This window comes from Etheostoma spectabile, chromosome 18 (assembly GCF_008692095.1).
Source record: "Etheostoma spectabile isolate EspeVRDwgs_2016 chromosome 18, UIUC_Espe_1.0, whole genome shotgun sequence".
NCBI classification, from domain to species: domain Eukaryota; kingdom Metazoa; phylum Chordata; class Actinopteri; order Perciformes; family Percidae; genus Etheostoma; species Etheostoma spectabile.
The window spans coordinates 9,196,068-9,222,471 of NC_045750.1; the positions used below are offsets into that span (position 1 = coordinate 9,196,068).

General features: G+C 38.8%; 1 protein-coding gene across 1 annotated transcript; it reads right to left on the reverse strand.

Moving 5' to 3' along the window:
• Window positions 1-21,718: 21,718 nt before the first annotated feature.
• On the reverse strand, window positions 21,719-24,505 carry kcns3b (potassium voltage-gated channel, delayed-rectifier, subfamily S, member 3b). Its single transcript, XM_032543411.1, has 2 exons — window positions 24,350-24,505; window positions 21,719-23,685 (listed from the first exon to the last, which is right to left on the reverse strand). The coding sequence occupies exon 2, from the start codon at window positions 23,679-23,681 to the stop codon at window positions 22,170-22,172; it is 1,512 nt and encodes a 503-aa protein (XP_032399302.1). The 5' UTR covers window positions 23,682-23,685; window positions 24,350-24,505; the 3' UTR covers window positions 21,719-22,169.
• Between the last annotated feature and the right edge of the window lie 1,899 nt (window positions 24,506-26,404).

Below are 26,404 nucleotides of genomic sequence, written 5' to 3' on the forward strand. Positions count from 1 at the left end.
ATGAGATGGCCATATATTTATGATACTGCATTTTTGCAATGATTTTGGTGATATAAAAACTAATCATGTCAGCTGCAATAAGACTTGTGAAAAGTTTATTAAAATATCTTCTGTTCTGAGAAGTGTGTTTTTATTTTTTCAGTCACAAAATGGGCAGTTTATGAATGCAAGACTTTGTAGAACCAGCAGGTGGAGGCAGTGGTTCAGTTTTTTTTTTGCATGATATTTTGTTCACACACATTGTTGTGTGTAGATACATAAACATTTAGTTGTCTTCTTAGATTAAAAGATAAACTTGGCTGGAATTTTTTGTGGATCCATGTGTCATTTTACTTCCTGAAATCTTGCTTAAAATGCTCTCCTTAAACCAGAATCTATATTGACTAAGCAAGAAAGATTTGCCACAATAAAATGTAACTCCAAAAAACTATTTTCTTAGGTCTGACTCAGCATGCTAGAAAGGCTCCATATTAATTTTCAGGGCATGGGCTGATTTAACCGAAGAAGCTGGTTTACACATATACATAACTGCATCCTGAGCCAAGACACAAGGGAAATCCACTGACTTTGCTGCTTTATAAGGTCCCTAGATTTAAAGGAACAGTTTACCACAACATGAAAATGTAGTCATTATTCTGTGCAAATTCCAATCATTGTTACATCTTCACCATTTGCAGGATGTATTTAGTGACAGTATAGCTTTGAGCTAAATGCTAACATCAGCATGATAAATTAACAATGCTAACCAGCTGATCTTTAGACGTTTTAGATGATCTTGGGACGGTTACCCTGTTCATCTTCTTAGTATAGCTTGCATACTGTTTCACATGCTAACTTTTGCTAATTAGCACTAAACACAAAGTATAACTGAGGCTGATGGCAATGTCATTAGTGTAAGAAGAGATTTATTGAAATGGGGACATTCATCTGAAGAATGTAAGATGAGATTTAATTTGTAAATATTTAGTTAACAGATGACCTTTTTTAGGGTTACGGAAATAAGTCACATATTTCCCCTAATTGTAGCTTCACAGTGTATTCCGTTGCTTGAGTTAACAAGGGAGCTATCGAACTAATGTAACAGTTAGGTTGGCAGTGGGACATGATGACGAGATGATGAAGCACATTTTTTGGGAGCCTTGAGTTGTCCTATGCTTGGGGTGTCATTAAAAAGTGGACCAAGTTACACAGTTGGAGCTGTCTCTGTGCTCTTACTCTATCCACGCCCCGAAAGTACTTGTATGTTATAACAACTAATAACTAGCGCTACATTAGTTTTGCAGTTGTCTGATTATAAACCAAATTATTAGTAATAATAAGACAATTAAAAATTCTGACCAGATGGTGCTTCAAATGATGACCACAGTTATTAAAAGTCATCCTAATGGGAACATGAATACCAACAACAAATTGTATGATCATCCAGCCAACAGTTGTTGAAACATTTCACTCAGTACCAAAATCGTTGATGCAAAATTTTATAGGAAACTAATATTTGTTGAGAAGTTTGAGTCTGGACCAAAGTGGTGGCTCGACAGTACAAGTATTAGTTTCCCTCACTAATGGTGCTTTTACCATTGCTTTGGCAGACTACTATGGGACAAAAAGGGGAAGGAATTAGTGTGGAAAGGGAAAAAAACTATTTCACTATTGACAATAACAAAAAGCATTAAGAATTTAAGATGGATGAAATTGAATTATATTAATTATGTAATTGTAATTATGTTATGTTTATGTTATTTTTGACCTTATATATGATGCAGAGTAACTGTTGGAACGTTTAATTACTTATATCCACAAAGATCCAGTGTTTTTTTTGTAATCTATTTTTTGTAATCTGTTTAGAGACAGGATTGTTGTCCTCTGCATATGGCAAGACCATCCCCTCACATTACCCTTACTACACTACCATCATTATTATTATTATATTTTCCTTCTGCAAAAAGAAAATTCAAATTTTCTGGCGCCCTTGTAATTTGAGTACAGGTCCTTAAATGTTTTTGGGGAAGTGTGAGATCAATTTCAGAGTTTTTATAATCCAGCATACTTTTAAATGAAAATGTAACTGAAAGGACACCAAGTGTTTTTTATTCTATGGGGAGCTATACCTCATGAATAAATTAAAAGACTCATATTTGTTTTTTAATTGACCAATTTTGGAAATATGGTTGTCAGTGTAAAAGTGTGGCTGCTCATTGTAACAGATGTAGTGTTTGCAGTGAGATGGAACCGACAGTGTGGTGTATTCAATGTCCTCAGAGGGATCTATTTGCTCTGGGGCTCGGGACGAAGCATCGGAGGTTTACAGTGAGGATCAAATGTCTTCCCTGAGCAGTGGGCCGGCTAATAAAGCCCCATTAGAAACCACGCAACATGGGAACAGTAAAATAGGTTAGAGATAAAGGAGAAGATGAAGACATTATGAGGCAGACTGGTGTAGAGGGATGGAGACAAGGGCAAAACTCTGAATTAATGTCAATAAATGTCTGGAAGACAAATGATAAGATCAATGTTTCCCCTCCAGCAGGGCCGAGGTCAAATCTAATGCAAAGCAAAAATGTATTGGCCACATTAAGATTATTTATGTTCAGCCACTCAGTGATAAAACTTTAAACATTTTCTGTCCATGACCCGAGAGGCGGCAGGTCAATGTCATACTTGCAGTAACTACACAGAAAGAAACACAAGGCCACAGTATACTGCATGTTCATAAAGTGACTGCACATACAGTAGATATAACACATCGCAATCATTTAATCTGTGAGGTTAAAAATAGAATTGATCATTGTTAAATTTAGTATGTTTAACCTACAGTAAATGTTTACATGGATATTCTTTACTTAAAGATTAATTGAAAATGTCTAATTCATGGGTTTTTAGTTTGTAGCACTATAACAACTTGTTACAACCCTGTCTCCTATAAATCAGGTTAATATACCACTAATTTGCAAAAGAACATACTGTATGTTTTAAGATTAATGTAATGCAGCCTGGATTTGAAAGGAGATACTGTATTTGCACATCCAACAAGATGCAGGTGCGTTGGAAAGCATCACTCAAGTCTTGACAAAAGCAGATCCCGCACATTGCTCTTGCTCAGTTATCAAAATAACGTTTCAGTCCCTCTGGACCTTCATTGAGAGTATTTTAACATTGAATAAATAGACAACGCTCCGCCCATTCTGTGTGCACAGGTGTGGAACAATTATTCTCCTGTCTGTTTAATATTTTACAGCAATGTGTGTACAATCCATCACATTATATTCCACATATAAGAAAAACAGGAACACATTCAGAAAATGCATATCTGAGGAATGAAAAAAAATCAGTCTCGCAGCTCACATCAGTCAGTCAGTCAGTCATTTATAGTTGTCTAATCATATCAATACTTGTATCTTGACTGTAACATAAGATAGGTCTCTAAAATCCCAAGACTTACAGATTATGACATCCCACTGTATTTCATTCTTTAATCATTTGAGGGATGGAGTTTGCACGTGTTTAATGATAACGTTGTATCAGCAAAGACTCAAAATAAACTACACTATAGCAAACTATCAAAAGTAGTATACACAGCGTATAGTGCATATTGTATGAAGTGTGGAATAAGAACATAGCACGGGTCTTGATTGGCTTCTAATATTTACAAATTTTTTTTATTACTTTTACTGCATTCTGTCAGTGTGTTTACCACAATATAGAAGCTGCTTCTCTTCAACGTCCTCTGAAGGCATCAGGTTTTAACACGCATAATCTCTCCAGCCTTGCTTACATATAGCCGTCCTTGACGCCAAACCAAAACTGCTTCATGTAATGACAACAGCAGCCATATAACTGACAAAACACTCAAACAGCTCAATTTTAATGTGCGGTCAATGGCCTTGAGGGATATAATCTACCAGGCTGACCCCTCGACCCGTGGCACCTCTTGCTCGATTGGTTTTCTGCCTGTCATCTTTACCCACAGCTCTCCAGCATTTTACAGGTATAGTGTAGAGAACGTTAAAGAGCCCTGTGCTCTGCAGTAGGTCAGCTGCTACTCCATCCTTACACTGTAGCTCACGTAATGGAATTAAACCCATCTGTCAGTATTTCAGCTGGAGTCAGCAGCATTACTCTCTGACAGCTATGCAAATGGCCCTCAAATACGATCCATTCATCTCCATTGCAGGGAGGTTGTAATGCCTCAGAAACAGGAGCTGCTGGTGACTGACACTGGCATGTTTAGTGACATCTGTATCACTGCTCATTTTAATGGAACATATAGATCTTGGCCTCAATCTACAGCGAAATAGTTGCTTTTGCTTTTGAGTGAAGAGGCTCCTTGCCCTGCTGTCACCTGCGGCAAGGAGAATTTATTGCCTTTTCAAGGGTCTCAAGTCTATCAAGTCCTCCCTTAGGAACAATATTGAGTTCCAGTAGATTAAAGAAAATAGTAATAATAGGAATTACGCTTATGCCCTTTCTTGCCCAGAAGATCGATACCACTTTCACATTTGATAGTGGTATCAATCTTTTCATCTAACGTTTGGCAAGAAAAACAATGAGCATATTTCCCAAAATGTCAACCTATTCCTTTAAATATGTTACTGTGGAGTGCTGTAATGTGATGTGAAGAGATGGCTACTTGACATTTAAATCTAGCTTTAAAACGTAATCTAGCTTGAATAGTGAGACATTAAATCACTGCAGCGACAGTATCAGGGAAGCGGTGCTCATTTGCCCGTCCTCTTCCCTAATAAATTCACTTTTTGTTTATTGCAGAAGACTCCTTTGTTATGACTCTGCAAGAAAAGGAAGCTTGGGTGGCCACCTTGCTGAAATCTGAAATTACCAGGGAGTGAAAGAGGTTGTGGCTGTAGCTCTGCCAACATGCACTCACTCACTCACTTTAAGTGCTCTCAATTCAGTCCTCATGCCTATCTTCTCATGAACGAACAAGAGCTCTTGGCCCACCCTCACTGAGTCCCTGACTGCTTTAATAAAGACAGTCTATATACACAAGGACATTATTTACTGAATGCGCTGCAATAAACTAGAAATGGGGGAATAGTATGCCACAAAAACACATCTGCATTGTAGTTGTGACATTGGGATACATTTTTAAAAGGCACTTCTTAAATATTTAGCACACCAGGACACCTCGGAAGGTATCACATAACCACAGGGACTTATACATTGTATGAAATGTGCTAGACAGTCGTTCTCCATTTGAGGATAATCATTAAGTTAATTAATTAATTTCATGTAGCAAAATTCATTCAGCCTTAAAAGGTTGTTAATCTTGCCAAATAAAACAGTGTGCAAATAAAAGTGTCTGTCTTGTAGCTTGTAATGTGAATGGATGTTAGTTAAAAAGCTATTTGAAAAGTTTGTTCAACATTTTTTTTTTTTGTTATCACAAATCACTCAAAGCAAACAAGCGCTCCACTGAAGTCATACATATAACATCAGCATGTTTCTTCTTCTAAAACCCCTGAGCCAACAGTTTTTTAGCTTGGCCAAACATCCTGTTTCATCTAGTTGTGATCCATCACTGATGGATACTGAATCAGTCATCCATCATAAAGTCATCAACATGCAGCCTTCTCCTCTCAGAGAGGAGGTGATGTAATGGCCGAGATGCTCTGATTTATCTCTGTGACTCACCGTTTTCTCTGCCCACCCTGCGTTTGCTTACCTGCCCTGTCCAGTCTCACCTGCCCCCCCCCCCCCCCCCCCCCAGCATGATTCAGCCGCCCTCGTGCATCCAGACGTGATGGAGAGTCAGCTTACATCAGCCGTGGGATGTAAACTAGAAGACGGGCACCAATTTGTTGAAATCAGGAATTCTTCAGCATTACAGTGTTGTGATTGATCCAGGCAAGCAGCCAGAGCTCCATTAGTGAACCAGCTGTACCGAGAGCTGCATGATGAGGGACCTGTTTCTAAGAAGGGCTTTCCTCAGTTCGCCATTATTCATTAAAATATCAGCAATAGTTTTAGGATTAAGTCATACATTCAGTCATACTGTTCTATTAAGGAGGAACATTACTTGTCCAGGAGCATGTACTGTATTTTATCATATGGGATACATTATACAATGTTATAGTAATGGGGGTGTTTTAGCATCATTTGATGAAATAAATCTAATATAAGATATAGATAGCTTTAAAAAAGTACTTCATCCTTCATTCAAAATCTTCCTTGTAGAAAAGTATGAAAGTATTAACAGCAAAATGTTTTAAAGTATTACATTAATTAATTACTAGATTTGCAGAAAAATGGTCCCTGTGAACAATGTTTTATTTCATATTGGTTTGTTGGATGATGAATACTGATGCATTAAGGTTTAAGCAGCATACATACTGTTGGTTATTTAATCTTTAGCCATCCAACATTTAATAAGCTTTTCATATTTGTTTTTGAATACATGTTCAGACCTCTAATATTTGTGTAATGGAAGCAAAAAGTAAAATAAAATGAAAACACTCAAGTAAATTAGGAGTGCCTCAAAGTAACTTCTACTTACTACTGCGTACCTTCTTGTATGCATGTTTCAGACATGTGTATATATATATATATATATATATATATTTCCAATAACACTGAGGTCCATTACTTAATCTTTATTTTTCTTTACTGCCTCACCTCGGTTAATTCTGAGGTTAATTTTGGTTGTTAGATGCCTTTTTCATCTTAATTGACCGATTAAGTTCTTGACTGACTCGTACATTAGCTTACAGTGTTGATGCTGTGTATTTATCCATTCTTCCATCCATCTTTAATACCACCAAGGAACTTTTACATGACCGTCCCTGCTTGCAGCAGCATTACCAGGCAACAATAATGTAACTTAGACTAAAATAAGAAAGCTTATTTTAAGTTTCACATCTTTTAGGAGGATGTCTTTCATACTTAACTGGCCTGACTCATAAAAATAAAGTTTACTGTTATAATCTGCCAATTTAAAGTTTATGGCCTAAAACATGCAAATTACCAGTGGGTTTATTTATTTTCTTCCAGCGTTGCATATTAAACTCTTGTTCAATCAAGCAACAGAGTTGTCATTATCTTACAGTTAGATATCCTTTCTGTTTCTCTGAAGGTTTCATGTTTCAGACTACATCTTTGATGTAACTGGAAGTCCCACAATACATAAAACATTAAAACGTGGGACTGCAGACATTACTTTGGAAAAATAAATGACAGCTTTTCCCACATCACTTGAGTATTTCAAGGCCAACAACTTATTTAGAATGCATCAACTTTACAGCACAACTTTTGGTCTTATTCTCTAGTTTCTGTCTTGACTGTATTGGACTAAATTCAATAAAACACGAACAAAATCATAAATTGCAGTTTTCCCCCTTAATAGCAGTCAGTAATTTGACAGCAGTGATTTACTGATAGACCCACATTTTCCTCATTCCTTGGTTCATTGCTTTGTTTTGACACCTTTTCATGCAGAAACGAAGAAGACGCCACATAAATCTTCATTAGGCTACAGTATATTGTAAATTTGATCAATACAAATTTTCTGTGTAGCCTCGGAACGATCTAAATAAGACTTATTGTCTCTTAAAATGACCACACAGAAAGCTGTTATTTCAGTCTCTACTCTGTGCCTTTATTTTGCACCCGGCGTGTTATTAAATGAGACTATAGCTCTGTCCAAGAGCGCTTTCTCTGTTTACATATTCAGGTAAATATGCTGTCGCTGCGCTCAGCTCTCTGGGCTCTTATTTAAACTGAACTCCAATTACATCCATATCTGGCCTCTAGCATAAACAATCATGCTCATTCTCAGCAGCCACATGGATTATGTGTTTGTAACTGTGTATAGATTTTGGAAACATGTTATGTAATACACTATTAGCACCATTAGGATGAAGTGGAGACTGTTCTGCAGAATCCTTACACCATCTTCAACTGAGAAAAAGTTCACTGACTAATAAAAAGCAGCAGCAGGTTGGTTGAACACCAAACAAAGGACATTACAACACTGCAACAGATGTATAAGGTCATTTTTTCCACAGCAAATACATACAATTATGAGGGAAACAGGGTCATATATGTTTGTGCTGGTGCATTTTAGTAAAATGCAATTTTATAAATTTAGTATATCATTTTATGAAAACCTAAGTTGAAGATGATGTAGAGAATTTACAAACGCTTTTTCATTCCCACTGCAATATTCATTTTAAACAAGGCAAAATTAGGTTACTTTGCCAGAACTTCCTCCATCTGCAGAGGAGAGTCTGGCTAGTCCACACAGCATTCCTGGGTGGGAGAAAAACATGCTCTGGTTTATTGTCATTTCTTTAAACCAATCACAATCGTCTTGAGCGGCGCGAATTGTTCTACAGAGCAACGTCACCTCTGCAAAATAGCCTCGGGAAGGAACTTAGTTCGGTAGACATTCAAAATTTTATTTTAGACGTGCAACAGAAAACCGTGATTGGACAGATAGAGCTAGCTGTCTGGATTTACCCTGCAGAGATCTGAGAAAAAGGTTAACCATAGTCCTCATAACTCGACTGGAGTTTAAAATGCCAACACAAAGGAAGCCCAAGGCAACAGATATCTGGTCTAAATGAGTAAAATCCGGTGGAATTTCCAACGGAGCCATCCCGGAAGTAGAACGTCGAGGATACAGACAAAGGCAAAATAGACTGTCCCCTCTATTAATGCAGTTTGCTTACATGCTCATATTTATGGAATTGTTGTTTGTAGTTTTCTGTGGGTCTTTCATGGGTGTATGTTTTGTATGTGGCCTGTGAGCCCTAACCAAAGACAATTTGCCATCATTATGTGATAGACAATAAAGCTTTTTTAATCTTGTATCTGAAATTGACTGAATTAATTAAGAAAATGTAAATTTATAGTCTGCTAACAACAGCGAAGAAATTAGTTGTTTTCAGGATTTGGGCTATATCTTTAGAAAATGCATGATCCCCCAAATAAACTGATTAATCACTTTGACCAGATCCCCCATAATAATTTAATGGATCATTAGACCAGAACAGCAGTCCAGCATGGTTGTGCTTTACTTTTTAATGGCATTGCTGTTTTCAGTTATCTTATATTTAAAGATAAAATCTACTCAAATGAAAGCAGGAACTTTTGGAAGTGCACAGCTATGAGCAGAATCAGAAGGAGGAAATTGCACACACTAACTAGATGTGCGCTCACCGCTGCAAATAAGATTTGTTGAAGTATCAATCATCCTGGAAGAAATAAAATCAATTATCCACAAGGTCATCTCAGGGTAATAAAAGCAATCACTTGGGCACAAAAAGGCTCAATGCAGCAGCCAATTGCTCACTGAATAATGTCCTCAGAGCTGTGTTAAGTGCCTTTGGTGTCAAAGTCAATTTCCATTTAAATGTTAAATTGACAATGCATAGCAAATGTATGGGCGAAGCAACGTAGAGAGCTTGCTGTGTCATAACAGTCAGCGCAAAGGAGGACAGCAAATCAGAGAGAAAGAGAAAGAGAGAGAGAGAGAGAGAGAGAGAGAGAGAGATATGGCAGAGGCCAACCTGCCCCCTATAACATAAATACACTTTTTAAGAGACAGTGTTTTCTCCATTTGATCATTTCATATACTTTCACATTGTGTGATTTATAGATTATCTTTATAGTGTCACATTTATTGTAAGAGCCAATTAGTGCCCTTAGTATAAATAGGAACCAATCTTTAGTTCCTCGGGTGCAACCTGGAAGCACATACAGTTTTTGGTCACACAGCGACACACACCCGGACACACACAGCAACACCACATAAGCACACATAAAAGCAGTAATTTGTCTGGACTATTAACTTATGTCTCATGGAAATAAATGTAACCAATGGTGTTGATTGCAAATATGACTGGACTCTGATTGGACTTTCATTGATCAAAAAAGATAAAAAGTGTGTCAATTACTCTACCTATGGAAAGGCCCCTCAGGGGTTTAGCTTGGGCATAGCCTCTACATTCATCATTCAATGACAGAAGCACCGGCTTTTTCACAGACCACATCTTTCTGTTGTCATCTCTTTATCACAGACAGTGCTGGAATGTAAATAAGTATATTTACTTAAATACAATTTTGAGGTACTTTAGTAGTTTACTTAATTTTTTTCTTCATTTTCGGCTACTTTTATACTTCTACTCCACTACTTTTTGGAGGCAAATATTGTACCTTTCACTTGACTACTTTTATATGACATTAAGTTGCTGGTTACTTTCCATTAGAAATTCAAAATATAAATCAACTAATAAATGATGATATATTATTATTGGTTAAGCTAGCCATACATCTACAAAGTAATTAAAAATGAATGAGCTGCAACAATAAAGTGATGAACACATGAACTAATTATAATGCAATAAATCATATAATTCTGAAATGGGCCATTCTGCATAATGAGTGCACGATATGTTGATGCTAAAACTTGTTTGCATATATATACACACATAGATATATAGATATATATTGTATACACACACACACACACACACACACACACATATATATATACACATACATACATACATACATACATACACACATACACACACACACACACAGATAGATATTGAGACCTCGTAATCAAAAGTTACCTTTAATGTGTCTCTCTTTTTTCAAATAGATGGATTTTGCCAACCATCTATTCAAACACATGAACTATCTTGTTACAACTGCCAAAGCTTAACATCCATATAGAGATGCTGCAATAAAATAAATCAAATTAGAGAAATATTAAAGCATAAAACTAACAACTACAGCTGAAATAGAATCCAATAAATGTGCAGATTCTTATTGATTTTTAATTAGAGACATTTATTAATGCTCTGAAAGGCTGTGTGGATACAATTACGTAGCACGTGTATTACATTGCAGAGGCAGTTCACATCAGATGACTGTAAAATCTGCAGTTGCGGTTTATAAAGAACATGCAGTAACTTTTAGGCTCAGTCCTGATGGGATTTCTGAATGCATGAATGCATTTTATCATTATAGGCTAAAAGTAATAACATCATCTATCTGCCACTGAGTAGACACTAGAGCACTGCTTTTGACTTATACTTTTCACTCATGAAATGAGTAGGGCTCACTGCCTGAAGGTTTAATGGTAGAGAGTCTTTTTTTATTTTTTTTTATTATTATACAAAATTGATATTATCTGTATGGCCTCTAGAAAGTTGAACAAAATGTGTAAGTCCCATTATGAGTCCAGTAGGACCTCAGCAGCCTCCCAGTTCCCTGATGTCCACACTGCGACAGATTGGGAATGATTATTATTATATAAGAAATTATTCATTCCACTTTGGTCTTTAACCTGTATTATTAGTGTGTCTGAAGAATCTGAGTTTGTCCATGTCAGAGTGGGGCTATGCAGAACAGGTATTTTTGTATCTTTCACTGGTCCATCCCTCTGCTGTTCAGTCCCCCCCTCTCTCTCCTAATCGTCCCTTCCACTGATTCATTAGTAGGACTTCTCCCTCCTGCCCTCTTTTACTGCCTCCATTAAATCCTTGCTCTCTCCATTGCAACTCGTCCAACGGAGCATCAGTTCATCATCCCAGTTAAGATCCGCAGCCATGTTGTCTGCATTTTTCATCCTACCCTCTTTATTGTTACAAACCAACCAAGCCCAGCACTCTGTCGCTATGAAACACATTAATGAAATGAAAAATTTAATTTATATAATGCTTGTAAGCCTGTGATTCACACTAGAAGAGGTAAAACAAGTGTATCTTTCCTTGTACTTGCTGTGGAAAAGTATTCACAAATCCACACTGTTTGACTAAAGTAAATAATGAAGCGGGACTATAACAAATACACCGTCCCATAAACACTAGTTGAGAAGGAATACATGTGCATTATTACCCAGGTAATTTTAATATTCTAGTGGTGGGAGGTGAATGAAGCTTAAAAGTTCCAGTCAGTCATTACAAACACATGTTGTGCAGCCAAACAAAATGTTTCTAAAATGATGCACAAAGCATCTAGAATATCTCCTTTTCTGATGCATCCATTAAATATGCAGTCTTGGCTTTAAATATATTCCGTTCTGTTGACGTTAAAAGTTTTAGAAACCTTCTACTTAAAGTGAACCAAATGGAGAAAACTGTGTGTGGAGTTTTTTGAACCATCACTATTAACAATAAACTGTGGTTTTAAATGACAAGTGCTTTGTAAATTTGAGCACTACAGTATCTCCTTGCTGCACCAACCTTGCAGTGTTTATCCTGTAATATCACGTAACCTGAGCAAACAAACAGGAATAAAATGTGTCTGCAAAGGCAATTACCACAGGTCCTAGAGGAGCGGAGTCAGCTGTAAGTGGTGAACTGGATTTGTGTTAAGAGCAATGCACTGAGGTCAGGCTGTGTAAAGGCCTGCACCCCCTTCTGAGATGGATCCCAGGCTACACATGGGGCTCTGGATTACCTGCTTATCTCTGCCTTCATTATTTCTGAGGGCATGACTGTAATGGTGGACAATAGGCATGGCCAAACAGGGTAATTCAAATGCTTCAGTCTTCTCTTGTTTATAATGGGATAAGTCACACTGCAGTGTCCAAGGTGAGGCGGAGGTGAATTTAGCCCTAGCTGATTATTCGTTAGCCCAAAATGCTTTTACTTTATCTCTGTCTGACCCACTTAACATAATGATAAGCGGGTCAACATGTTTTTCATCCAGGGGCCAGCCCACATCAGCAGCTTATCAGTTGAATTTAAAGGTTAATGCAGAATGATTTAAAGTGGTTTAAGGAGGGTTTTTCCTGATTATGTAGGTAGGTGCGTACCATGTAACATCCACAGTTTGATTCTGGCTGGGGAACTTTGTTGAAATCTACACAAATGAATAAACTTATAAGGTATAGAGCCCGACCAATATATCGGCGGGACAATATTAGGCATTTTCCAATCTATCAGTATCGGCATTTATAATGTTTAAATGAATATTTAAAAAAATTAAAACGGACGGTCAACTATGTTATGAGTGTTGGTGTTGCATAGTATGTCCACCAGAGGGCACTCTACAGCGTTCCTGCTGGCAACACTGATTATTATGTGTTTTTTTCAAAAGACTTTAAGTTTCATATGTTAAGTTTGTATTTATATACATTTTATTTATCAGAACTTTAATATATGTTCCTCTGTTCTGTTGTGAAAATATAACAAATTATGATCATATTATTTTAGTGAGAACTCATAAATAACTACAAATAACTAATGTTAGGAAAATCTGTTTTGTTACAAGTTTCTGGATTCAAAACAATAAATATAAATCGGCTGATATATATCGGCATATTGGATTTTTAAATAACCAAACATTCGTATCAGTATCGTCCTTGAAAATCCTTAATCGGTCGGGCTCTACTTAGGTATAATATGTCAATCTTATTTTAGACTCCACATGTCCAGACTCACCAAACACTGTTAAATGCTGAAAATAGTTTTACAAGTTCCACAGTCTTTTCCCACCTAAGTTATTGTGCAACTTCTTAAAATATAAAAAAAATGTGGATAAGAAAATCTCACGTTAGGTCCATATACGTTCTTTTCTGTCTAGAGCTTTCAATCACAACGTTTAAGACAACACAAACAAAAAAGTCTAAAAGTGCTATATACTAAATCATTACTCAGCTTGCATGTTAACAGGTTCAACGCGGATGAGGACCATATGACACAGTTGAAATCTTTAGATAAAACGAATAAGTGCACCTTGAGAACATTTTTCATGTTGTCATAATCCCATCTAAGGAATGGCGTTCCAGACTAAAGTAGGCTAAGGCTACAAGTGCTGTGGTGGTATTTGGCATTGATCCGTGCACCCAAAAATGTTCCACATTTAAAAAAAAGCCACATCAAAGATACATTTCCACTGGTTCTTGATGTAAGATAAAGTTTTTCAGAATCTAAAATTAAGAGGAGTAGGCGGGTAAAGGACAACGTAATACATGGCTTGTTTACAATAAAAGGTAACCGGACGGACCAAATTACAGCAGCCCTGTATGCCAAAAACTTAACCTCTGTCGGAGTAATAAAATGGACATGCACAATCACAATGTCCATCCAGCCTCGCTGTAATAAACCTGCATGAGCTGGAAAAAGCAGGACGCAAATATAAACAAAGTGGTTTCTTTGTTATATTCGACCCTGAGTTGAAACTCCACAGCTGCTGGTAATGGCTGAGTGAAATTGATCTGGCTGTACTCTGCGGTGAGCACTACCATGTAATGACTAGGGGTGTGACGAGACACTCAGCTCTCTAGACGAGACAAGATCTTAAAACTATTTTAGAAAGAAAATGATGAAATATGTCTAGAAAAATAGTCTTTTGTTCAATCCAAAGTCAGATAATGAAAACGAGCACTGTGAAAGAAAGGTTTTGCCACAAACTCAAATGGCTCCTTTCCTCTAACTAACCTCGTCAGACCCAATGACTGCGGCCTGTCCACCAGGAATACAAAATGCTGCCGCACAAAGGATTTAAAAGTGGCGGGTAATGACTGATCAAAACAATACAAAAAATTAGCAAAAGCCAATGGAAATTTCAAAACCATTTCTGACAGCTGGGGTCTCTTCAATCTTTGATTTACTTCAGGAGAAACACCTCCAATTGTCTTTTTTTTTTTTCTCTCCAGATAAGCCTCACAACAACAAATGCTCCAGCCTGTGACGTCCACGAGACTCTGCAGAGGTATCCCCTCCTGACAACACCGCAAGCTGAGAAACATCACTGTTTCTATTCTGAGCACAGACAACTCCCTTCACTTCAAATCAGCACCAAAAGTGACCTGCAATTAAATCTTAAAGAGAAAGAAAAAAAAAATGCTTCTTGCTCATGAAGCTCACTACTGTCTTTTTTTACAAGAATTTGTTAGTTCAGTGACACCTTTTATCCAGGTTATTAAAATTTTATATGATCTCATCAAATGTTAAAGCACAAGCTGCTACATTATATACATGAGTGGCTTGAGAAAGTATTTTGACCACTTCACTTTTTGCACACTTTTGTGTTGTAGATGTAATTTTAAATGGATAAAACGACAATTTCTGCCCCATCAATCTACACTCTATAAACCGTAATAAAAAAAAACGTGAAAGCATGTTTTTAGACTTTTTTGCAACCTTAAAACATAAATCTAATTTACGTAAGTATTGAGACAATAAATTCAGTACTTTGTAGAAGCCCCTTTCGCAGTGAAGCGTTAGATTCGAGGAAAAATATGAATCACGATTTTTTAGCTTAGAATTGATATCACGATTCTCTGCCACGATTTTTTTCTCACAAAGTCTAATGTTTATTGCACACATGAACCATGACATAACAAAACAAATTGGCAGTACCAAGCATAGATTTGTTTTGGCACCTATAGCACATTGCGCATCACCACAACCTGTAAACATAGAGGCCTCAATGAAGAGAAGGGAGAGCATCGCAGTGCTTAAGAGCGCTTTAAAACCTTTTATACAGTCTGTTTAACTCACAGAAGAAAGTAGTAGCATTTGTGATGCAGTCGGCTCGTAAAATTAAATGACAATCAAAGTCGTAAAAAAAAAAAATCAAAGTTATTTAAAAATTTAATCGTGAACAGTGTGAATCAAGATCGCGATTTTATAACAATTAATCGTGCAAGCCTAGTCTGTATACAAGCTTATCTTTCTGTCAGATCCTCTCAAGCTCCGTCAAATGTTTCTGTCCTGACATGCAGTGGGAATTGAGGGACCCTACATACAGTAGGTGTGGGCCTCAATTTGCCACAGGTGGACTCCAATCAAGTTCTAGACACATGAAGGAAAATTCAAGCAAACAGAATGCACCTGACCACTGTTGGGAGTAGAACAGCAAAGGGTCTGAATCCTAAATACAAAATATAAATGAGAGATTTCAGTTTTAGATTTTTTTTTTTAAATGTACCAAAAATGCAAAGTGAGAAACTATAGCTATAGTTTCAAATTAGTAATTTAATAAATAGTAAAACTTAAAAAATGTAGCTAGCAAATGTTGTAAATCTGTTGCTTGGATTTCAAATAGAAGATCAACATTGTAAACAAGAGGTCCCTGTAGTTACCAAAAAAACAGTAGAAGGCAATATTTTCATGATGCTAAATGTGGGTAGTACTTTGTTTTATTTGCATAATGCATTTCATAGTAAGTAGTATTGATAAGGTGTAGATTGAGTCGGAAATATATGATTATGCTAACCTGACCAATGCTACTTCATCCAACGTCATAGGCACATCAGGTGTTTTACTTGAGGTAACGTGTCAAGAGCTGGTGCACTGGTTCCAACACAAAACTCCCCTTTGCCTTTAGCACATTCATCACAGCAGTGACCTTTTCCTCTTGTGCGAGGTAGCGGGACCTATACCTTTTTGTACCCTGAGGCTTTATGTAATATACCATACCAAAAGTCCATACTCTTACCTGAAATCAAATGTCAGGTTTTTTATAGAAAGATTTATGTTTTGTCATCAAATTCTTGAAGTGCACCAAAACTACACACATGGACCAGTGTGAAATATGCTCTGCTTCTCTCCATCCTTCTCTGTACGGACTGTAGTTTAACATTGATGTCCACCAGGCCCTGCAGAGGTATCCCCTCCTGACAACACTGCAAGTGGAGAAATATCATTGTGTATTCTGCGCACAGACAGCTCACTTCAAGTCCGATTTTTTTTGGGGGGGGGGAGAGAGATGGGGGGAGAGAGATAGGGGGACGACACGCAGCAAAGGGCCGATTTTTAACCCAGGACGCTGCACTCAGCCAACATGGTGTGAACGCGCTTACTGAGTGAGTTAGAGGCCGCCCCCTGCAATTTACTCTTCAAGAGAAAGAAACATCTTACACCTGCTCATAAACCTCACCACAGTCTTCTTGACAGGAATTTGTTTGGTCAGTGACACCTTTCAGCCAGGTGGTTTAATGCTCCACTGCATCCAATCAGCTTGGATTAAGACTTCATTGACCCAGCATAAGTATTACCTTGTCAGTTCTGCAAGACTGGCATTTGTGCTGACACACACACTGTGACCTTTATAGGTAATTGGATTTTTTTCCCCCTTCCTTTACATTAACAACACCATGACTCCCCCCTCTCTGTGTAATATACATTTATGCCTTCAAAAAGTAACCTTGAATCCACGTTTTTTTTTAATTAGTACACGTACAGTGCCTTTATTACACCTTAAACTTTAACCCCCCCTTTCCTTTGCGAGCAAACTGCCAGCCTGGCTTATTGTGCCCTAGCCTACTCCAAAAGTTACTTAAGACAATTCCAGCTCTGAAACACAATTGAAGACGCTACGCTAATCAAGCCTTGGCAATGCAACGAGCAAACAGCATGGAGAGAGTGAAATGTATCACCAAACAAAAAACAGCTGACTGAAATCCTCCTCACGAATAACTGCCTCATCACCAGCTCATCACACAAGATGCGTGTGTGTGCGCTTCAGCGGAATATATAATATTTTCCACATTTTCCATTCCCTGTGCATGGCAGCGTGGACAGAACCAAGTAACACTTCAGAACCATGGACAGTGATCGCAGCGTTTTGGAATAGACAACTAAACAAATATCCGATTGGCACAGCGGCCTAGCGTTAAAGTTAGGCTATACGTTAAGTTTATGAAGGAAAATGGGGAAAGGGTCATTATGCAGAAATATCGTAAATGTGCATAACGTTAATGTTGCTAAATTAATGAAACTAAAATCAGTTAGATTTTTAATAACTTACCGATGATGATAGCTTTGGCCTACTTGACAGTTCATGTGTAACTTAATTGCTGGAGTTGAAATGCCTCTCGAAGCCTTGGTTTTCTGTGCCAAATTGAGTTCTGGTGCGACATTAACGTTAGCCAGGTTTTTCTTTGGCGATTAACTTCCAACTTTTCATTAAAAGCTAATATTAAAAACAGCGTGGCTAACACTATACGCAACGATGTCCTCCTCGTAGCAATGGTCCTCCTTACTCACGGCTTCCACCGTGAACCATTACATCTGGAACCAACAGGCTAACGCTAGCTTTAGCTAGTTTATCGGCATTGCTAGCTTGTGATTCGTGTCCCATTGATTCGTTTTTTTAACTGTCTATGGTCCCAGTCGGTCCCAGTTGGACCCAGTTGGTCCTAGTTTCTTTAACTGTCTTTGGTCCCAGTCGGTCCCAGTCGGTCCCAGTTGGACCCAGTTTCTTTAAATGTCTTTGGTCCCAGTCGGTCCCAGTCGGCCGCTGCGGGGGGCCGTTACGTTAGCGATGACAAAGCCCGCCCCAGTCGTTTAAACGGCTCTGAGCCCGCCCATTTAGAGTGACGAAAATTACATATTAGGCAACAACTGATGACCCTTTATTATATTTTTTAATATCTAAGGGAGGGCCCTGGCGGATTACACTAGCTATGTATTGATCATGGTGTCATTTTATTGTTTATTGCAACACAAGTTATCATCAGATAGGCTACAGTCAATTGTGCAGCAGACTATATGGTTAAATAACAGCATGTTTTGCATATATCTTGCCCAAGGAAATCAGCCAATATACTCTAATCTCTAAGCCACTAGATTTAAAAATGTTACATTTCAATGGAATTTAATTGCCAGAGCTGTGGATTTGCAAGTGAATTGGAGCACATCTTTGTCAAGTTCAACTTTGTTTAACTTTTACCTGCGTATTTGCACCATTAACCAATAGCAGGTCATGACAGTGGTGACCTTTGAGGGAGTGTCCAAAATGGAGGAAGCTTTTAGCTTAATCAGCTGGGTGCAGCCTTCCACTTTTAATTTAACCAGATCGGTCATATATGCTAGGTATAAAGATAGTGTTTTACAAATAGTTGTGAGACAGGAGTTGATGGTACAAATACTGATTTTAATAAACGGTGCAAAATATTGTCTCATTAACCAAGCTACATAGCCTGCTACCTAATAGTTAAAGCTGATACCCCCAAGCTTCTTCTTTCTTCACTGTGGATTTATCTTGAACAATGTATTTAATAAGTTCATAATTGTTTTTTTTATGTACAATCTTAATTTGAAAAGTAAATAGAAACCAAAAATGTAGTGGAGTAAACAAGTAGGCCTACAACATGTGCCTCTGAATTGTAGTTGAGTAGAAGTATAAAGTAGCATGAAATGGAACTGACTGTAATGACAACAATTACCCTTAAATACCAAACTTTTTGGAAGTCATCAGCTGCTGTGGGAAATTATGGGAACTATAAGATGCACATCTGGACATGAATTCAATAAGTGATTGCATTTTGCTGGCAGCAGAGAGTCAGGATATTGAAACCTGCTTCCCTCAGCAGAAAAAACCCCACTATCATTATCTGTTGCCAACGGTGCAGCCGAAGGATTGTCATCTGTGACTCCTGTGATAAATTCAACAAAAAGACAGATCACAAACGTTGAATTAAGATTACAGATTAAACTAAATGTCAGTAGAAATCGATTGATGTTTTTTGTTACTATTGCCTTTCTTGCATTTACTCTACCCAACCTGTTTTTTTTTTTGTACAGCTTTCCACATTTTGAAATTAGTCTTTTATTTTTTATAACTGTGTTTACATTTTGCTCATTGTAACAGCATCACTCAAAATGTCAACAGTAAGGATCATCATAATTTATAATTTCATGACCTCTGTAGTTCATTTTTACACTTACAATTTTTCTAGCAATGCCTCAAATGTATTACCTCATTACCTCCATTTATTTGGTTATTCAATTCAATTTTATTTCTAGTATCAATTCATAACAAGAATTGTCTCAAGACACTTTATAGAGAGAGTAGGTCTAGACCACACTCTATAATTTACAAGGACCCAATAATTCTAGTAATTCCTCCAAGCATTTAGTCAGTTAGACAGTGGCGAGGGAAAACTCCCTTCAAGGAAGAAACCTGGGACAGACCCAGGCTCTTGGTATTGCAGTGGTTCACAACCTTTTGGATGTTGACATGAGTTATGAGCAGCTCAACCAAAGAGTGATTTCCTTTTTAGATTTCTTAAATTGAAGAAGAATTGAAAAGAAAAAAGAAAAAGCAGACAAATAATCACGACTTTGAGTAATGTAATTGGTCCAATTTTTCCTGGGAGAGAAATGCTGACAAATATCCAGTTATATTAAGCCACTGCCATGTACTATATAGTAACTGTGCAGTGCATTTGAGTGTATAATTATTATTAGGAACCAATGCTTGTCCGTACCAATACTTTGTGTTTGACATTACTATAAATGGCAGCTGAAAGGCAAACAAACATTCATTGTGCATTTAGTAATTTGCTAATATATCTAATACAGGAAGCTCAGCAATCAAAACTCATTTGCTACTATTAACAAATAATCAGAGAGTAATGGGCTTATCTGGTTTGGTTAGGCTGTCTTTACACCAGCCTCCTCAACTCCTTACTGGCACCCATTTGCTATCATTTTAATAGTTTTTTCTAGCTTTAACTCTCATTAAAAATTAACCATAAGATCTGAAAAAAAACAATTCAGAAAATAAATATAACCTTCTAGTGTGTTTAGCTCTGAGACGTAGATGCTGGTCAACTGCACGAACACCTTTGAGACCCCTGCGGAGAAAAGATATTTAACATCTCTAGCTCTAGGACAGCAGCTCATTCAACCGGAGATTATAACAGGGGACAGGAAATCAATGCTTTCAGAAAGGGTGAAGAGCTACAGAAAGTTTCCTCAACAGTCTTAGAGCATTTTCACCACTGGAGAAAAGACATGGTTGATGATTTCTATTTAAATGTTACAGTCATTTTAGTGAAGAACATATGGCAATAAATAAATGCAAGGAACCTTGGCTGAATAAGTAAGTAGTACAACTTACTGTATGCCATGTCCCAAAAGGGAGGCATATTTCTTCTGACTCACTGACTTTTATTTCATGTCCACATCCAGACAGGTTAGGAGTCACCCAGCATGCCAAAGTAACTGTTCAAAAGAAAAGCTGAATAACAAATAGTCTCGCTTTACCAGACCCTCCTTTAAAGCGTGCCGAAGGAGGGTCTGGCTACTCCACATAGCATTCAGGGATGGGAGGGAAATGTTCTCTGGTTAAATGGCATTTCTAATCAGAATCATTACGGGTGACGCTAAGCTCCGCACAGAGCCATTGCAAAATGGTTGAGTGGGAGAAAAGTCAGATTGGACAGATAGTCTAGATGGCTGTCTCAATTTAGCATGCAGAGATCTGAGGAGCAGTTAACCTTAGTCCTCCTAAATCCACTGAATTTAAAATTCACAAAGAAAGCGGAAGGAAACAAGCATCTAGCTGAATTTCCTGCAGCACCGGAGCAATCCCAGAAGTAATTGACTGTTTTTATATAGCCCTTTTCTAGTCTTAACGACTACTCAAAGCGTTTTTACATAGTACAGGAACCAGTCATCATTCACACACTGTGGCCGAGGCTGCCGTACTAGGTGCTCACACACATTTACGCTCCGATGGCGCAGCATCGTGGGCAACTGAGATTTCAGTGTCTTGCCCAAGGACACTTCAACATGGGACTAAACTACTGAACTAGGGATTGAACTACCAACCTTCCGATTGGCAGGGGGACCGCTCAACCACTGAGCCCCAGCAGCCCATTGTGTGGAAGGGGAGTGTCAAGGATATAGACTAAATAACAAATAACCTGCTATAATATCACGGTGCTCTGAGAGAGATGCGTGGCCTATTTTCATCAGCATTAATAATATTGCATAATTTTACACATTACTGTCTTTTGAAATGCATTTATTTTTGTTCATGCAGACTGTGTAACATCAGTCATCTGGATTTATAATACCATTTTGAAACAGTGTTGTTGTCAGTCTCGGCTTTTGCCAATTTCTCTCAGTCTGAACTTTCAACGAGCAGACAAATCAATACAGGGCATTACTTTGAAAAAAAAAACATTAACATTATGGCCTTCTACATGCATCATTGCAGTTTTCTCAGGCAGAAAATGGGCTTTCAAATCTCTGAGCAAGGCTCAGATAATTCCCTTGAGATTTCCTGGTTTTAGCAATGTATATTTCACAAGTAATTCCCTTGGAGAAAAAAATTAAATAATAATAAAAAAATTATGGCCACAATATTTCTCTGTTAAACTGCAGGAGGAAGACAGTGCAGAGGGGCAGGGTCAGTGAAGGAGCACTCAGCCCTGAGAGGCACAGAGTGACTTGCAGTCATAAAGGAATCTCATTTTTTGTTGCCCGATTTTCACAAGTGTCATCATACACTTCTATATCCTTGAGACTGGAGGCATCTGTATCGTCCCCTGCGCTGCTCACACTGTTCCTGTAAGCGATACCTCCTATAAAGGGATACACACTTCCTGTGAACAGGTCTCTGATGTTATAATAAGGGAGCTCTGGGTCTTGTCTTTGAGGCTTAGTAATACCCTGTCCCTCCATGGCTTTGTTTCCTTGATAATACTTTGAAAACTTATTGAAGATGATGGTGACAGGCAGAGCAACCACTAACAGTCCACAGACAATACACAACGTGGCCACTATCTTCCCTGCCAGCGTTACCGGGCAGGTGTCACCATAACCGACCGTGGTCATGGTGATTGTGGCCCACCACCAGCCTGAAGGGATGGTCCCCAAATCAGTGTTCTCCTCTTCCTTTTCTGCAAAGTAGATGAGGGCGGAAAAGATGGAGATCCCCACTGAGAGGAAGAGAAGGAGCAGGCCCACCTCGTTGTAGCTGTGGCGGATGGTAGCACCTAGCGCTCGCAGTCCGATGGAGTGGCGGGCCAGTTTGAGGATTCGGAGAATCCTCATGAGGCGCAGAACCTGCACCACTTTCCCCATGTTTTCTAAGTCCTCGTTCTCCTCCGCGGCCTCCTCGTCGGCTGTTTCCAGAGCTAATGTGAAGTAAAATGGCAAAATTGAAGCAACATCGATGATGTTTAAGGGGTTTTGGAGGAACTTCCTGAGGGAGGGCGCAACAATCATCCTGATGATGAACTCTGCGGAGAAGCAGGCAATGCAGATTTCCTCCAGGATGGCGAGGCCAGGGTCCTCGATGGGTTTATCGTTGTCGTCCACCCACTGAAACTCAGGCATGCTGTGGACGCACATGGCAACAATAGAGGTCAACACCAAGCTGAGGGAGGCCACGGCCATGATCTTTGAACCTCTTGAGTGACCTGGATCCTCCAGCCTGAGCCAAAGGTAGCTCCTCACTTCTGCACACCAGGCACCTTTGAACTTGGCCAGGTCTTTATCAAGAGCAGAGAGCTCCTCAAAGGAGGAGTCCAAGCTTGGCGGCTGCTGGTCGTCGCTCCTGATGTCCCACTCTCTGTCGTCGATGTACTCCTTCCTCTCATGGTACCAGTAGCTACAGCAGGGGCTCAGGTGGAGCTCCTGGATTCCCCAGTACTCAATCTCTTGACTGAAGGAGAAGACGCACACTTCCTCCATCATATGGATGCATCCCGTGTGGTAGAAGTTGAGCACGCAGAGGAAAACCCGGGGATTCCTGTCGAAGTAGTACTCCTTCTCAGACAGGCTGTAGTCGTCACAAAGTTCAAGGATGGCCGCCTCGCTTTGGCAGCGCAGCAGGCGAGCCAGGCGTGTGTGAGGGAAGCGGAGCAGCATGTCTGGATCCACTTTGTGTCGAACCCCTCCCACGTTAAGGTGGACTTGGTCTTCCTCTTTACCCCGCCGGTGGAGGATTTGCCCATACCCCATGGTCCTGATGGTACAAACAGAGACATAATGACGAGAAATTAAGTATGTCAGTTTTATAGATTTTTTTATGCACCACAAGCTTTAAGACTGTATGTGGTACACGTATGTGGAGGGATGTCTATCAAGACATATTTGACTGCACTTTTTGTAGAACACACAAGTCTTCTGAAGGAAAATAAAATCAATTGGCCTACAATACACACACTTATCGCTTGATCTATGGTGAGTGAAGAGGCGTGAGGTGCTGTGTCTCCTTCCAGGGCTCAAGTAGCCTACTACACCAGAAGAATCAAATTACACAGCGGACTAGACTAATCCAGAGGAAATGAGAGGCAACAAGTTCAAACTGAATCCAAACAATATTTCGACCAATTATTGAAAGCCAAAAATGTATTTCTATATTATTCGGTCCTAATATCGACTATTCTACAATTCCTATTGCATGCACACCCGTGCATGAAGATTTGTTTCACCACCTAACCCTACAAATAAGTCAAGTTTTAATTTGCGACTAAAAAAATAAGAAGAAGAACTAAGTCCTTAAATCCATTTACATGCAAATCACAAACAACTTCTCCTCCTCCGCGAGAAAAAACCGCCCCCGCGCGACCCGATACCGGATGGATGGATGGACTTTTAATTTGACTCAAACTCAAGCTGAAACGTACCTGTCCTTGGAATCTTTCTTTCCATGAAAATAACTTTTATCCAGGTGGTTTAGTTTTTACATTCTTGTAAAGTGCAGCGGTCCTAGCCTGGACGGCAGGTCTCCGGAGGGAGTGCGGTGCTGCAGCTTCACGGACGGGACAAGAGCTGGAGGCGGGACAGAGCCACGGCGGCAGTTTGTTCCGTTTTATAGGGAACAGGGAGGGGAGGGGAGGGGAGGGAGGGAAGGAGAGGGACTGCACAGATGTAGGAACACCCTGCGAGAAATGGCCGAAATATAAGCTATAGTCGCTTTTTTAGGGCATTTATTAATTAGCCTATAGATATGTAAGAATCTGTATTTCTGTTGTATGTTGTGATAATTAATCTTTGCAATCTATTATAAGATCATATTACTTTCCTTTCAGTAACAAAGTGCACCTGCAGTAATTCCATGCATGTCTAATGAGTCAAAAACGGCTCTATGTGTGTGTGGAAGTACTGCAACTAGATTGCAGCTGGAGGGGTGGCCCTACTATTTGAGTAAAATCACACTGACATTTCAATCCTCTGTGAGAAAGCACTTCTGGCAGGCTAACTGCCACAGCAGGCAGTAACACTGTATTTGGCAGCAAAGGGGAAATACAACAAACCTTTGTATTGGCAGTAGTTTAAAAAAAGAGAGCAGGCAGGCGTATTGGTTGTAGTTGTACTCACAACAGTTTGACAATTTGTAATCTATGAAATAACGTGACAAGTTTTTTGTCCATTTGTGTCCTAGCCGAGGGGGGTTTCTATCCATCATTTTATTACCTCGATAAAAACATTCTTAGTAGTTCCATGTGCTGCTAGTAGCATAGAATATAGTTCCTCAAAGCACCAAAGCCTTGCAGGGAGATGTGGACTATCTCTGTTCTACTCCTAAAATGAATGCGGATTGTGCTTTTGTGCCCTGTGAGAGCTGAAATATTACCTGCTCAACATAAAAAGGAATCAGTGACTCTCGATAAACAGTGCATTGTCAAGTAGTTTCTCAAGCAAAACATGTCCAGCTTTTTAATTCTAAGAATTCGCTGAATTTCGATGTATTATGGGATGGCAGGCCCGCTATCGGGAATTATCATCGGGGGGACAACATTTTCCAAGTTGGGCCCCTCACCCAGTCCAGCAGCACCATAGAACTTTGTATTGACCCTTTGGGCCTTGGGCCAGGGTCATCTGTATCCTTTGACCCCTTGACCTCACCTTAACCTGCCATTTTCACAGCATAAGGATCTTCATTTCAGTGGTGAAGATGGAGATTATGTGGTTATGATTGAAGGCAGGAGGTTTTATTTTATTTTATTAATTATCATGTAGTCTTTTAAAATCTCCTGATTTTGTGGCCAGGTTGGTAGAGCAGGCGCACAAATGTAGAACTCCGACCTGTGGCCCTTTGCTGCATGTCATTCCCCTGCTCTCTCTCCCCTTTCATGTCTTAATCTGTTTTGTGAAAATAAAGGCCTGAAAAATGCCCCCAAAAAATGCAAATCTTTAAAATAATTTTTTTCCTGATTTTAAAAAAAGTTGAAACTCTTTCCGTTTGTTGTTTCGGTTTTACACGTCATTATTTGTTGAAAGTTGTACTGTGACCGTTACTTTTTTTAATTTTATATGATATAAAAAACATAAACATCTGTTTTTTCAAGGATCATAAAAACTTCTAAACTTGTGGTGTCCCTGTGGCTCAGGGGTTAAGATGCTGACCATGAATCACCCTACCTTTAAATTTAGCTGGGCACTTTGTACATCGCTCCCTCTCTCATTTCCTGTCAAAATGCCAAAATGTCAAAATTTATACAATTACATTTAAAATTGAAAACACTTTATTGCACATTTCATTCTCACTATTCATACCAATAGTTTATATATTTATATATACGTATTAAAAACATTTCCTGCAAGATCTATTTTGGTGACACAAGTCAACTAGTTAAATCAATCTCTTTACAGTTCATATTGAGACTCACTTCCAGCCACATGACGAGACACAGGTCCACACAGTCATCCCAATCAGACTGTAATAGGAAACACCTGTG

Coding starts and splice junctions, on each gene's coding strand:
- kcns3b (XM_032543411.1), bottom strand. CDS start 23,681: ATGGGGTATGGGCAAATCCTCCACCGGCGGGGTAAAGAGGAAGACCAA.